This window comes from Mus musculus, chromosome 5 (assembly GCF_000001635.26).
Source record: "Mus musculus strain C57BL/6J chromosome 5, GRCm38.p6 C57BL/6J".
NCBI classification, from domain to species: Eukaryota; Metazoa; Chordata; class Mammalia; order Rodentia; family Muridae; genus Mus; species Mus musculus.
Genome location: NC_000071.6, coordinates 150,694,068 through 150,708,659, shown reverse-complemented (window position 1 = coordinate 150,708,659; position 14,592 = coordinate 150,694,068). Strand labels below are relative to the sequence as shown.

Genomic DNA, 14,592 nt, shown 5'->3' with positions numbered 1-14,592 from the left:
TGCACACTAACAATCAAAACACACCTGCATAAACACATATACACCTGCACACAAGAAGGAAAAGAGGAAAGACAAATGAGAGAAAGAAAAGGAAGAAGAGATGGAGGGAGGACAGGTCATGTGAGCTCCAGCACAGTGGCACAAACCCATAATATCAGTACTTAGGTGATAGAGTAGGACTGTCACAAGGTTAGAGTCAACAGCTTTGTCTATGCAGCAAACTCTAGGCCAGCCAGGAGTAAGGCTGTCTCAAAATAGGATGAGGAGGAGGATGTAAGATGAACTGAGATTCCAAGTCTGAACCTTGAGGAAATAAATATATTGATAGGGAGAAATGCAGAAAGAGTGTCAAGGAGCATAACAGATACAAACACCTGGGATCAAGAAGGCTGTCTGAAGACAGAGGCTGATATATAGTGGCAATTACTTTAGCGAAAACACACAAAATGACCTCAGCAAATACTTCCTTGAACTTGGTTGGATGATACTTCTTTTTAGATCTATTTATTTACAAATATAGAAGGCCTCACGAATTTGCTTGTCATCCTTGCACAGAGCCATGCTAGTATTTTCTGTATCATTCCAAGTTTAGTATATGTGCTATCAACGTGAGGAGGGATATTTAAAAAAAAAAAAAAGTTTTTTGGAAGACAATGTCTAATCACAAGGTAAATAAAAAGAAAGTGTGAAGAAAGGAAGCAATGTGAGTGGAAGTCTGTGTTGTTGAGCCCAAATATAACCTCCATCTCAGCCACCATGGCCACTTTGTTCATGTGCCCATTGAGCAATGTCAAGGATGTCTGGGGAAGAGGCTGACTGACTAGAGAACGGGTCATCCTATCCATTTGATTACTGAACTCCTCCTCAGCTGAAGTCACCTTTTGATAAGCATTAACATGGAACACAAATATCTTCACATCCTTTGCCCACTTGGAGAGATCTATCCACATACTTCTTCCCCAGATGTTTTCTCACCAATTTTCCAATTGTGATCTTTCCAAGTCCCTGACCATCTAGCCAATCCATTGGCTACAGCCCATGAGTCAGTGAATAATCGTACATCTGGCCATTTCTTCTTCCAAACAAATTGTAATACCATGTGTACTGCTAGAAGTTCTGCCCACTATGAAGATTTCCCTTCACCTGTGTCTTTCAGGGTTGTCCCAGAAAGGGGTTGTAATGCTGCAGCTGTACACTTCTGGGTGGTGCCTGCATAACGTGCAGAGTCATCAGTAAACCCTGTCCTAGTCTTCTCCTCTTCAGACAGCCAGTCATAGGGAACACCCCATGAGGCCATAGGCACATGCTTGATAGTAGATAGCATTGTAACAGGAGGAGAAACCATAGGCATTTAGAGCAACTTCTTCATGTAACTTGCTTGTGCCTTCACAACCTGCTCGGGCCCAATCACGTATATACCACTTCCATTTGATAATAGACTGCTGCTGTGCATGTCCTACTTTATCACTTGGAGGGTCTGGTAACACCCAGCTCATGATGGGTAGTTCAGGTCGCATAGTAACTTGGTGTACTACTGTCAAACGTTCAGTTTCCACTAAGGCCCAATAGCAGGCCAAGAGCTGCTTTTCAAAGGAAGAATAGTTGTCTGCAGATGATGGTAGTAGAGCTTTGCTCCAAAATCCCAAAGGTCTCTTCTGTGATCCACCTACAGGGGCCTGCCAGAGGCTCCAAACAGCATCTCTATCTGCCACCAACACCTCAAGTTCCATCGGGTCTGCTGGGTCATATGGCTTAAGTGGTAGAACAGATTGCACAGCAGCCTGGACCTGCTGAAGAGCCTTCTCCTGTTCTAGGCCCCACACAAAGCTAGCAGCTTTCTGAGTCACTTGGTAAATAGGCCTGAGTAACACACCCAAGTGAGGAATGTGCTGTCTCCAGAATCCAAGTAGACCCACTAAATACTGTGCTTCTTTCTTGGTGGTGGGAGGGGCCAGGCAAAATAACTTATCTTTCACCTTAGAAGGAATATCTCTGCATGCCCCATACCTCTGGACTCCTAAGAATTTCACTGAGGTAGATGGTCCTTGAATTTTGGTTGGATTTATTTCCCATTCTCTGATACCCATATGTGTTACCAAAGAGTCCAAAGTGGTTGCTACTTCCTGCTCACTTGGTCCAATCAGCATAATGTCATCAATATAATGCACCAATTTTGTGGAAGAGACAAGATCCCTTCTAACTAAGTTATGACACAGGGCAGGAGAGATAATATATCCTTGAGGCAAAACTGTGAAGGTATATTGCTGGCCTTGTCAACTGAAAGCAAATTGCTTCTGGTGCTCCTTATGGACAGGTACTGAGAAGAAGGCATTTGCTAGATCAATAGTTGCATACCAAGTACAAGGAGCTGTGTTAATTTGCTCAAGTAACAAAACTACATCTGGTACAGCAGCTGCAATTGGAGTTACTACCTGATTTAGTTTTCTATAGTCAACTGTCATTCTCGATGATCCATCTGTCTTTTCCACTGGCCAAATAGGAGAGTTAAAGGGACAAGTGGTGGGAACCACCAACCCTGCATCTTAAGTCCTTGATAGTAGCAGTAATTTCTGCAATTCCTGCAGGAATACGATACTGTTTTTGATTCACTATTTTCTTTGGCAGAGGCAGCTCTAAAGGTTTCCTTCCATTTAGCCTTTCCAACCATAATAGCCCTCACTCCACAGGTCAGGGAACCAATGTGAGAATTCTGCCAATTTCAGAGTATATCTATCCCAATACATTCTGGAACTGGGGGAATGACCATAGGATGTGTTCAGGGACCTAGTTGACCTACTATGAGTCAGACATCAGTCAAAACTCCATTAATCACCTGTCCTCCATAAGCTCCTACTTTAACTGGAGGACCACAATGTTTCTTGGGATCTCCTAGGATCAGTGTCAACTCAGAACCAGTATCCAACAGACCCCTGGAAAGTCTGATTATTTCCTTTCCCCCAGTGTACAGTTACCCTTGTAAAAGGCCATAGGTCCCTCTGGGGAAGAATTGGGGAAAGGCTAACAACAAAACTTTTAGCTATCTTATCAAGATCCTTTCTCAGAGGAACCTGGCCACACCTTCACTCAAGGGGTTCTGGGTCTGCAAACTGGCTCAAATCTGGAATTGATTCACTGGCTGAGATTGCCTTTTGCCACGATCCAATGTAGCCTTTCTTTCATTTGAGAAATTTTTCTGCTTATACAGATCAAACAGATATGAAGTAGGCTTCCTATCTATTTTATGCCTGGAAACACTGACTGATTAGCCAGTACCAAATGTCCAAAGGAGTCATGCCATTATAAATTTCACCTCTCCTGTGCTGACCATTATGGGGTATGTCATTATAAACATTGTTTTGTCTACACTGTCCATTATAATAACTACGATCACCTTGTCTCTGGCAATTCAATGCTGCCACCTGGCCCTTGTTATCTCAGGGCCCAATTAAACCGACTGAATTTAATTCATCTAATTGAGCAGCAGCATCTCCAACCCTAAGGTTTGGCACAAGGAAAAAGGCAAGAACAAAACTCTTTAAATGTGCTGGTGCCCCTCTCACCAGTTTGCATCTTATAGGATTTGTGAAGGGCATTATCTTCTGAGCCTTCCCATTGTGGAGGATTAGATTTTACACAACATATCCACTCTAGCATTGCAATTTCCCTGAGCCTTAAAATCTCTTCCTCAACACAAAGCCAAGGGATATCAGGCATCTCCAACTCCTTTTCAGTAGGCCATCTTTGATAAACACTTCAGCCAATCATTCAAACAAACTTCTGACTCCTTTTTTAACTGTGCGAGCTTCCATATTAAACTTAGAATTTCCACTCAGAGGGCCCATGTCAATAAACTCAGCCTAATCTAGTTTTATGTTCCTTCCACCATTATCCCACACCCTTAAAATTCATTCCCACACATATTCCCCAGACTTCTGCTTGAATGAATTAGCAAACTCATTAAGCTCCTTAGTAGTGTAGCACATTTCCTCATGGACTACACTTTCTACCTCCCCTCTAGGGGCCTGTTTTGCCCTGAGTCTGATTATAGGTCTAGAAGAAACTATTGGTGGGCCTTGAGAAACATCAATATTGCCTTGTCTGGCATTTTCTTCACTGCTGGTTTATCAGACTCTGAGGAATTAACTTCCTCATGTGGGGAAGGCATTATTTCAAGGGGTGAGGCTGAGGGTACTACTTCCTCAGATGGGGCAAACCCTTGAGAATCTAAAGATTCAAAATTCTCAGCTCCAAATGGGTCTTCCCACACATCCCCATCTCAAGTTATAGGACTCCATTCTTTGCCAGTTAGTGCCCTTACTTTAACTGCTGACACTCTCTGAGGCTGAAACTTGAATTTTCGCTGTAGTTCAGCCAACCTTATAATGAGGGCTTCAGTGTGATTTTCTGCAACTTGAGCTCAATGGCTGCTGAAGAGAAGACTCTCTTCAAGGACACACTTAGCAACTTCTAGACTGTTTGCTTGCATCTGGAGCCATTCGATCTTATCATACAGCCCCTTCTTTTCCTTCATCCTTCATACTAAGAGTGACAAGTCAGCAAAATCATTTTCTGATTTTTTTCCCCATCTTGTAGAAAGTTTTGTACACCTAATTCATCAAGATAATCAAAGGCATTAGCTTCTTTAAGCTTGAAATATAGTTTCAACCACGTGTCTTCATTCAATATTCTCCAAACTCCCAGGAGAAAGAGTATCTAAAGAGGTTTCAGTAGTTGAAGGTGCTGGTGAATTATTAACTAACTCCAGATTCTTAAAAAATTCATCTTCTGCTCCTCTAGAACCACTCACTCCCAGTACCAACTTCTGTATTAGGGTTCTTTAGAGTCACAGAACTTATGGGCAGTCTCTATATAGAAAGGGAATGTGTTGATCATTTACAGTCTGCAATCCAAGTCCCCAAAAATGGTCAGCAGCAGCTATGAATGGAAGTCCAAGGATCTAGCAGTTGCTCAGTCCCACAAGGCAAGCCGGCTAAGAAGAGAGACTGAATCTTCCTTCTTCCAATGTCCTTGTGTAGGTCTCCAGCTTCCTTTGTCTCAAATGACCTTGAACTCAGAGATCTCCCTGTCTTAATCATCTGGGATTCATAGCCACTATGCCTCAAGGACTCCATGCCAACAACCAAGTCAGAAACTTGTATCTCCCAGCCTCCAGGTGAGAGCTCACAGGTGAGAGCTTTCCAATTCTGGACTGTAGTTCATTCCAGATATAGTCAAGTTGACAACCAGGAATAGCCACTATACTCTTGAAATCTTTCTGCCCCCCCCCTTCCTCAAAGATCCCTAAGCCTTATGGGTAGAAGTATGATAGGTACATTCCATTTAGGGCTGAACACTCTACTATCTAAATGAAGCATGCATACTAACAGTCCTAAGAAGAAGAGGGGGAAAAAAAAATCAATTTAACCATTAATACTTGAGTCAAAATATATGTAGGACCTTTTCATTGTATGAAACAGAAAAACAGCACTGAGAGAAATCAAGAGCAAGACTATATAGAACATTTTTTTTTCAGATGATCTAGTTAGAAATAAATCTTGACATTCTCATGATTCTTCATAATAATTCACAATGTTTCATCGAGTTTACTGACACAGAATCAAAACAAGGCTACTACCAGGATCCCTACATGGTCGTATTTATAAACAGCTGTTCTCTCTCCAGGGACTTCACCTTCAGATTTAAGGCAGAATCAGGACTATAGAGTTGGAAAGACTCCAAACTGCAATCTTCTGAGAACCAGCAGGTGGCACACTCATTAAAGACAATCCATACAGCAATTAAACAAAATGAGAAATTAGGCTTATTCTTGTCAAAGACAATGGAAAAATCTAGTAAGAGAAACTTCCAACTGAAAACAGATAAAAACTATTCTCAGTTAAATACATAACCTTACAGCAACATTTATTTATATTTCAACTGTTAAAACTAAAGGCTGTTTCAACAGTGTACAATAACTCAGCATCAGACTCAAACAGCACAGGCATTGTCAAAGTCCTTAATAATTCCAGTGAGAGTGCTAGCATCACTCATGTGCTGAATGATGATTATTTCTCAGGTCAGTAGCATGTGCAATGCAATGTCTGGTGAAGACAGAAAATCACCACTACACAACCAATTGGTTTTAATTAATTAATCCTATTACCTGCAAATATGTTCATTTCATGACTCTTATGTGTACTAATAAAATACAGCTGTATTAGTGCACATTTGTGGCTCAACTAATAGAGCAAGAATGTTCTGTTTTACTTTTGTGCTTAGTGTGCAGACTTAACCACTATCCTCAAAGCAATACAGCTTAACAACTTTTTTATTAATACATACATTTTCTTTGGAAGCACAAATCATCTAGAGATGATAAAAGTGTAAAAGAAAATGTACATATACTTACTCATTTTATGTATGGGACCTGAACACCTGCAGATTCTGGAATCCAAGAGGATTCTGGAAGGAATCTGAAGACACTAAAAAATGACTCAGTTTCAATAGTTCTTTTAGAAAACTGAGCCATTTTTTAGTTTATGTTTTGTTAATGTTATTTAAAAAAAAAAGCAGATGTCATATCTTGTGTTAACCTTTTTCAACACCCCCCCCCCCAAAAAAAAGCCAGGCATGGTGGCACATACCTTTGGTCCCAGCAGAAGGAAGCAGTGGATCTCTAAGTTTGAGGCCAGCTGGGTCTACATAGTGAGCTCCAGAACAGCCAAGACTACTACTCATTAAGACCCAGTCTTAAAAACAAACAAATAACAAGTAAAGTTTAACTTGCTCCATAAAGTCCCAGCCCTGGAACATCTCAACTAAATCAGTTTCTACCCAGCAATGCAAAAAGTATTCCAGCAAAATCTCTTCACAAGTAGTATGTTTTATATAAGCAGTGGTAACATTTCTCATTTATTGAAATCCTTTTATATCTCTAGTCAGTATTCAACTCATGTCTAATTACAATAAAATGACTGAACTTCTCTACTATAAAATCTCAGACACCTCTTCTCTTGGTAGACTACTTCACTGAAAATATGGAAGCTCAAACAGAAACTTCCTCAGCCTCCCATCATCAAATTAAATATCTAGGTACACCCATCTTTGTATAGCAGCTTCGTCTGAGATTAGAACACTCTGAGAATAAAACATTCCATCACAATCTCCTTAATGTAAAAGGTAAACAACTCAAATTAGTTTCAGCCCTGAAACTGACCAGTCCCTTCCAGAGTGAGCAATAAAGACTACTAAAAGCCACTCTCAAGAGTTGACAATAAATCAGATAGGGGACTAATATCCAACATATATAAAGAACTAAAGAAGGTGGACTTTAGAAAATCAAATAATCCCATTAAAAAAATGGGGCTCAGAACTGAACAAAGAATTCTCACCTGAGGAATACCGAATGGCAGAGAAGCACCTGAAAAAATGTTCAACATCCTTAATCATCAGGGAAATGCAAATCAAAACAACCCTGAGATTCCACCTCACACCAGTCAGAATGGCTAAGATCAAAAATTCAGGTGACAGCAGATGCTGGCGTGGATGTGGAGAAAGAGGAACACTCCTCCATTGTTGGTGGGATTGCAGGCTTGTACAACCACTCTGGAAATCAGTCTGGCGGTTCCTCAGAAAATTGGACATAGTACTACCGGAGGATCCAGCAATACCTCTCCTGGGCATATATCCAGAAGATGCCCCAACTGGTAAGAAGGACACATGCTCCACTATGTTCATAGCAGCCTTATCTATAATAGCCAGAAGCTGGAAAGAACCCAGATGCCCCTCAACAGAGGAATGGATACAGAAAATGTGGTACATCTACACAATGGAGTACTACTCAGCTATTAAAAAGAATGAATTTATGAAATTCCTAGCCAAATGGATGGACCTGGAGGGCATCATCCTGAGTGAGGTAACACATTCACAAAGGAACTCACACAATATGTACTCACTGATAAGAGGATATTAGCCCAAAACCTAGGATACCCAAGATATAAGATACAATTTCCTAAACACATGAAACTCAAGAAAAATGAAGACTGAAGTGTGGACACTATGCCCCTCCTTAGAAGTGGGAACAAAACACCCATGGAAGGAGTTACAGAGACAAAGTTTGGAGCTGAGATGAAAGGGTGGACCATGTAGAGACTGCCATATCCAGGGATCCACTCCATAATCAGCATCCAAACGCTGACACCATTGCATACACTAGCAAGATTTTATCGAAAGGACCCAGATGTAGCTGTCTCTTGTGAGACTATGCCGGGGCCTAGCAAACACAGAAGTGGATGCTCACAGTCAGCTAATGGATGGATCACAGGGCTCCCAATGGAGGAGCTAGAGAAAGTACCCAAGGAGCTAAAGGGATCTGCAACCCTATAGGTGGAACAACATTATGAACTAACCAGTACCCCGGAGCTCTTGACTCTAGCTGCATATGTATCAAAAGATGGCCTAGTCGGCCATCACTGGAAAGAGAGGCCCATTGGACACGAAAACTTTATATGCCCCAGTACAGGGGAACGCCAGGGCCAAAAAGGGGGAGTGGGTGGGTAGGGGAGTGGGGGTGGGTGGGTATGGGGGACTTTTGATATAGCATTGGAAATGTAAATGAGCTAATTACCTAATAAAAAATGGAAAAAAAAAAAAGAGTTGACAAGCTGCTGGGCGTGGTGGCGTATGCCTTTAATCCCAGCACTTGGGAGGCAGAGGCAGGCCAATTTCTGAGTTCGAGGCCAGCTTGGTCTACAGAGTGAGTTCCAGGACAACCAGGACTACACAGAGAAACCCTGTCTCGAAAAAACAAAAAACAAAAAAACAAAAAAACAAAAAAAAAAAAAAAACAGTCTACCAGTGCTTAATTCCATCTACTTTACTCTTTTTGACTAGAGAAATTTCCCTCCCAAGGCGCCAAGCTTTGTTACTAACCCTTAAAACAATGAAGGCAACCGACCAAGTTACTTCTCTGAATATAATGTCCACGCACACAATGGTCTCCTTAATATTGACATATGGATACTATCAATGACATGGAGAAATTAAGTGACTTGAACTAATAATCAATAGTCTCCAAAGTTCCTCCTACTCCACAAAATTCTCATTCTTTCATCTTCTCTGTCTGTGTTACTATTAATTTAGTAAACCAACAAGCCCCTAAAATGAAGGGAAAAAAAATTTCAGTAACAGTCATAAATGTAATCATTGTCTTAAATCTGTGATTGAGACACAGGATAGCTGAACAAATTCAAAAGCAGAAGCCAGCTGTTTGCTGTCTGTAAGAAACTCATTTCACTGACAAAGACACCATAGGCGGGAAGTAACTACAAAAAAAAAAAATGTAAGGAGATATATAAAAACAAATGAGAAAATAAATGATACAAAGTTATAGGAATAATAATTAAGACAGACTGGTACTCAGTGATTACAACTACAAATTACCACCCAACCATCTAAACAGTTGAGTAGACAATTATACTTAAGAACGTTTCAAAGAGATCTAATTCATCTTTTCCAGAGGTTTCTGCTCAGGTTTTCTTGTTTTGCACAGGAATCAAGTGTTCAGTGTGCTACAGGGTTTAGCAGTGGCCTTGACCACTAAATACCGTAGCACTTTCACATCGCTACCACCTGAAGTGACAACCTGAAGTATCCCCTCCTAGAAAAATCATCCGATTGAGAATTAATACTCTAGGTCAGCTCTTAAAGAGGTGCAATAAGATGTTCCAATGACAGAATGCTATACCCACAGATCAGTGCCTCATCCAATCCGTTTAAGAGAAGCTTCATCTTGCAGTAGATGGCAACTAACACAGAAAGACTTACAACTGGAAAGTCAGCAAAGAATGAGAGACTTGAGCACTCGGCCATCCCTAAACTCTCTTTTAACCACAATCTGATAACAATGCGCAGGGCATTTCTAGTAAAGAGCAGCAGCAACTCAAGGAGTGCTCGCTCGCTCGCCTTGTACGTCCAGGAGGTCCTGCAGAGCATGCCGAAAACCAGCAAGCAGTCAGCTCCTCAAATGTAACTCCAACTTTTCTTATGGAGGCAAGGGGATCGTGCATAATAGTTTTAAACTTTTTTTTAACACATTTCACAAAACCCAGAAATTCTTCTCTTCCAAGTCTCTCACAGTAATAAAAAATACCTTTATGGTAAAAATGAGAAAAGTCTTCACGAGCTATAGAATATTATTACTGTGGAATAATGCTGTAATACAGTATAAAACCATTACACAGTTGTACTTCTGGTCAATGAAATGACTTGTAAAGGCTATTGGCAACAGGTGTGGAGGCACATGCCTTTAATCCCAGCACTTGGGAGGCAGAAGCAGGCAGATTTCTGAGTTCGAAGCCAGTCTGGTGTACAGAGTGAGTTCTAGGACAGCCAAGGCTACACAGATAAACCCTGTCTCGAAAAACAAAACAAAACAAAACAAACAAACAAACAAGAAGCAGGCTAACAGGCTATTGGCGACAAGGATGATGACATGTTAGCAGAGCCCACTTCCACCAAGTTGTCCTCTGACCTCCTTATGTATGGCCACATGCATGATACATATACACAAACAGATAAATGTAAGAAACTTTTTTTTTTGTTTTTTTTGTTTGTTTGTTTTTCGAGACAGGGTTTCTCTGTATAGCCCTGGCTGTCCTGGAACTCACTTTGTAGACCAGGCTGGCCTCGAACTCAGAAATCCGCCTGCCTCTGCCTCCCGAGTGCTGGGATTAAAGGCCTGCCTCTGCCTCCAGAGTGCTGGGATTAAAGGCGTGCGCCACCACGCCCGGCTTGTAAGAAACATTTTTAAAAGAACAAGTTACATTGTTATTAACCAATACACTGTGATCTGTGCTTAAATGTGTGTACAATATATGAATGTTATACTAACATATTATATATTTGTATACTATATGACTATATGAACATATATTTGATACATGAAGAATATATGGGTGACATTTCCTATAAAACAAGCATCACCACTACAAATCAAAACAACAAAACAGACATGTCAAGGGCCGGTTAAGATGGATGGCTCAGCAGGTAAAGGCACCCGCAATCAAGCTTGGCACTAGGACACACATGGCGAACAGAGAGAACTGACTCCCACAGCCTGTCCTCTAACTTCCCAAGCAGTGTCTCACTATACAAATGCACACACATACACAAAATAAGTATCTTATTAAGCATAGTAGTACATTAATCCCAGAACTCTCAGGGCAGAGGCAGGCTTAGCTCTGTGAACTCAAAGTCTATATAAGAGTTGTAGGTCAGCCAAATTCATAGTGAGACCACCTCTTCAAATAAAAAAATAAAATAAAAAATAAAACACACACAGACACATAATCAATTACTGTACATAATAGTGAGTATAATTTGAAAAAAAATGTAAAATAAACTACTAAACATTAATATGGACATTAGGAAAGGATGCTGATTAAAAGATAAACACTAATTTGGACATTGGGAAAGTATACTGACTAAAAGGGCAGTCTTTGTGTTTGTGTCAGTTTTTTGTTTTGTTTTGTTTTGTTTTGTTTTGTTGGTTTTTACAGACAAGAGTTTCTCTGTATAGCCCTGGCTATCCTAGAAATCTGTAAACCAGGCTGGCCTCAAACTCACGAGATCCAGTGGCCTCTGCTTCCCAGGTACTAGGGATGTACACCAAGTTGGACTAGTGCCTACACTCTTAACAGATCAAGCAAGAAGAGCTTGGAGAGACTGAGTCAATCTCTCACCCTGAAAGCATAAGGACATTAGTTTGAGCTCCAGAACCTACAAAAGAAAAGCTCCCTTAGTGGTCCTAGCACTGGGGAAGTGAGAATTGAGGAGCCCTAAGGCTCTGGCCAGCAGGCAGCCTAGCTTAAGATGGCAGCCAACCTAAAACGATTATGATTCAAGCCACCAGCAAAATGATTCAAACTTATGTAAACTACTAAATATGAAAATTAATCAACCCAGATTAGGTCAGATACAAACACCATTCAAATTCTGGGACTGTTTTTGATTTTCTTTGTCTCATAAGACAAGTTTGAAAATATCTTTTCTACTACTGATAGATTACACACTAGAAAAACTAGAGATCACAATTAACAAAATTGGTTTCTTGTTAGAGGCTAGCTTCTTAAATTGTGAATCCTAAGCCCCATTTGGGATCATGTGATTGAATGTGAGCTGTGTAAACTCTAGCACGATTGACCAAAATCAGATGCATAATGAATATAAAACCCGAGTAAGACCTCACTCATTGTACACCACACAAGTTCAGTGCAGCCTTGACTCTTCCAGAGGTCTTGAGTTCAATTCCCAGCAACCACAAGGTGGCTCACAACCATCCATTAATGAGGCATAACATGTCCACCCACTTCGCCTCACAGTACCTCAGCTGAGCCCCACGAGGGGTGCTGTGGACAGTGTTGTTTTCACTGTTCTTACAATTTCCTGTTCTTAGCGGACCATGGTGGTTTAGTTACTATTTCCTATTGTCATTTCTTCACATATAAATATCAGATAATCTCTGTACTGTATTGTGTACGCATGTGAAATTTTAAAAACTGCTGTTCTGAGTTGCTAATTTGAGTTTCGTTAAAAATGTGTTAAATATGGGGCTAGAGAACTGGCTCAGTCAGCTACACAAGCATGAGGACCTGAGTCTGGATCCCCAGTGGTGAAGCCATGTCTGAAAGTGGGAATGGTCGTCTGTAGCCCCAACACTGGAGGAGCAGAGAGAGAGAGATCCCTGGAACTAGCCACTGTAGTGAAATCTCCAAGATCAAGGAAGTACCTATCTCAAAAAAAAAAAAAAAAAGACGGCATAACACACACACACGCACGCACGCACGCACGCACGCGCATATACATACTACAACATACACCAAAAAAACACAAACAAACAAAAAAACATCATATCTTGGCTTGTGATTAAGACAGAATTTCAAACAGTTTTTTTAACAGTCCGAAGCAAGGCTGGAGAGATGGCTCAGCAGTTAAGAGCACTGACTGCTCTTCCAGAGGTCCCGAGTTTAAATCCCAGCTACCACATGGTGGCTCACAACCATCTGTAGAGATCTAACACTCTCTTCTGGAGTGTCTGAAGACAGCTACAGTATACTCACATATAATAAATAAATAAATCTTTAAAAAATTTATTTATTTTATGAATACTATATGTATACTGTTGCTGTCTTTGGGCACATCAGAAGAGGGCATTGGATCCCATTAATGGATGGTTGTGAGCCATCTTGTGGTTGCTGGGAATTGAACTCAAGACCTCTGGAAGAGTAGGCAGTGCTCTTAACCACTGAGCCATCTTGCCAAACCTCTGAATATTTATTAATTATAAAGAAATTTATTTGAAAATAATTTTTGTTTTCATGTAATTTTTACCATTTATCAAAGAAAAAATAAATCTGCATGCTAGCAAAATAGGTTTGCTTGTTTTTACATAAAAATTAAATCTTGGCTAAGTATTTGATACTGCCGAATTGAACATTTCAACATTGTCCAGTAATAAATATTTTTACTTTATAATCATCAATTTTAAGAATAGCTTTCACAGCCGGGCGTGGTGGCACACCCCTTTAATCCCAGCACTTGGGAGGCAGAGGCAGGCAGATTTCTGAGTTAGCTGCCAGCCTGGTCTACAAAGTGAGTTCCAGGACAGCCAGGGCTACACAGAAAAACCCTGTCTCAAAAAAACAAAAAAACAAAAACAAAACAAAAGAATAGCTTTCACAAAAATACATGCTACAGTATGGCACATGCATGCTTAGAACTGTTGTTGTTGTTGTTGTTGTTGTTTTAAAGATTTATTAGTACACTGTCTTCAGACACACCAGAAGACTGCATCGAACCCCATTACAGATGGTTGTGAGCCACCATGTGATTGCTGGGAATTGAATGTAGGACCTCTGGAAGAGCAGTCTGTGCTCTTAACCGCTGAGCCATCTCTCCAGCCCAACACATGCCTTTAAATCCCGGCACTCGGGAGGCAGAAACAGGCAGATCTCTGAATTGTAGGCCAGCCATGCAGACCCTGTCATGGAGTGAAAAAGAAAAGAATATTATATTTAAAGGTGTGGGTGGGTGGGTATGGGTGTGCACAAGCAAGAGTGTGTCAACTTAGTTCAAATGTAGAGTTTACATTAACTCACAATTTAGTAAAGCAGTTTTCAGCTGGTGGGTAACAACCCCTCTGGAGATGGAATGACCCATTCACTGGAGTCACCTAAGCCCAGAAAATACAGATATTTATATTTCAATTCATAATAGTAGCAAAACTACAGTTATAAAATAGCAACAAAAATAATTTTATGGTTGGGGGGTCAATATAGCATGAGGAACTGTATTAAATAAAGGGTAGTACCATTAGGAAGGTTGAGAACCACTGCTTTAATAATTTAGGCAACATGTCTTCTCAAATGTAAGGAAATAATAAAGTATCACAGGATTATTGTAAGAGTTTAGTCATAAATAAAAAGTCCAAGAGTAAGGAGACTGGAGAGATGGCTCAGTGGTTAAAAGCACTCACTGGCTGCTCTTCCAGGGGACTGGTGTTCAATTCCCAGCAACTAGATGGCAGCTCACAAC

General features: G+C 40.6%; 2 protein-coding genes and 1 pseudogene across 7 annotated transcripts in view; all 3 read right to left on the bottom strand.

Annotated features, from left to right (window-relative positions):
• Nucleotides 1–14,592, bottom strand: part of Pds5b (PDS5 cohesin associated factor B) — a 136,957-nt gene that overhangs the window by 102,010 nt on the left and 20,355 nt on the right. The gene's annotated exons all lie outside the window — the stretch shown is intronic.
• Nucleotides 511–608, bottom strand: Gm24630 (annotated as a pseudogene).
• The window catches only part of Gm40353 (predicted gene, 40353), a 31,839-nt gene continuing 22,890 nt past the window's right edge, over nucleotides 5,644–14,592 (bottom strand). The window contains exons 4-6 of the mRNA XM_017321266.1: nucleotides 14,157–14,230; nucleotides 13,940–14,038; nucleotides 5,644–5,869 (exon numbers count right to left, since the gene is read on the bottom strand). Of these exons, the coding sequence (XP_017176755.1) occupies nucleotides 5,644–5,869; nucleotides 13,940–14,038; nucleotides 14,157–14,230 (399 nt within the window). The remainder of the gene's footprint in view (nucleotides 5,870–13,939; nucleotides 14,039–14,156; nucleotides 14,231–14,592) is intronic.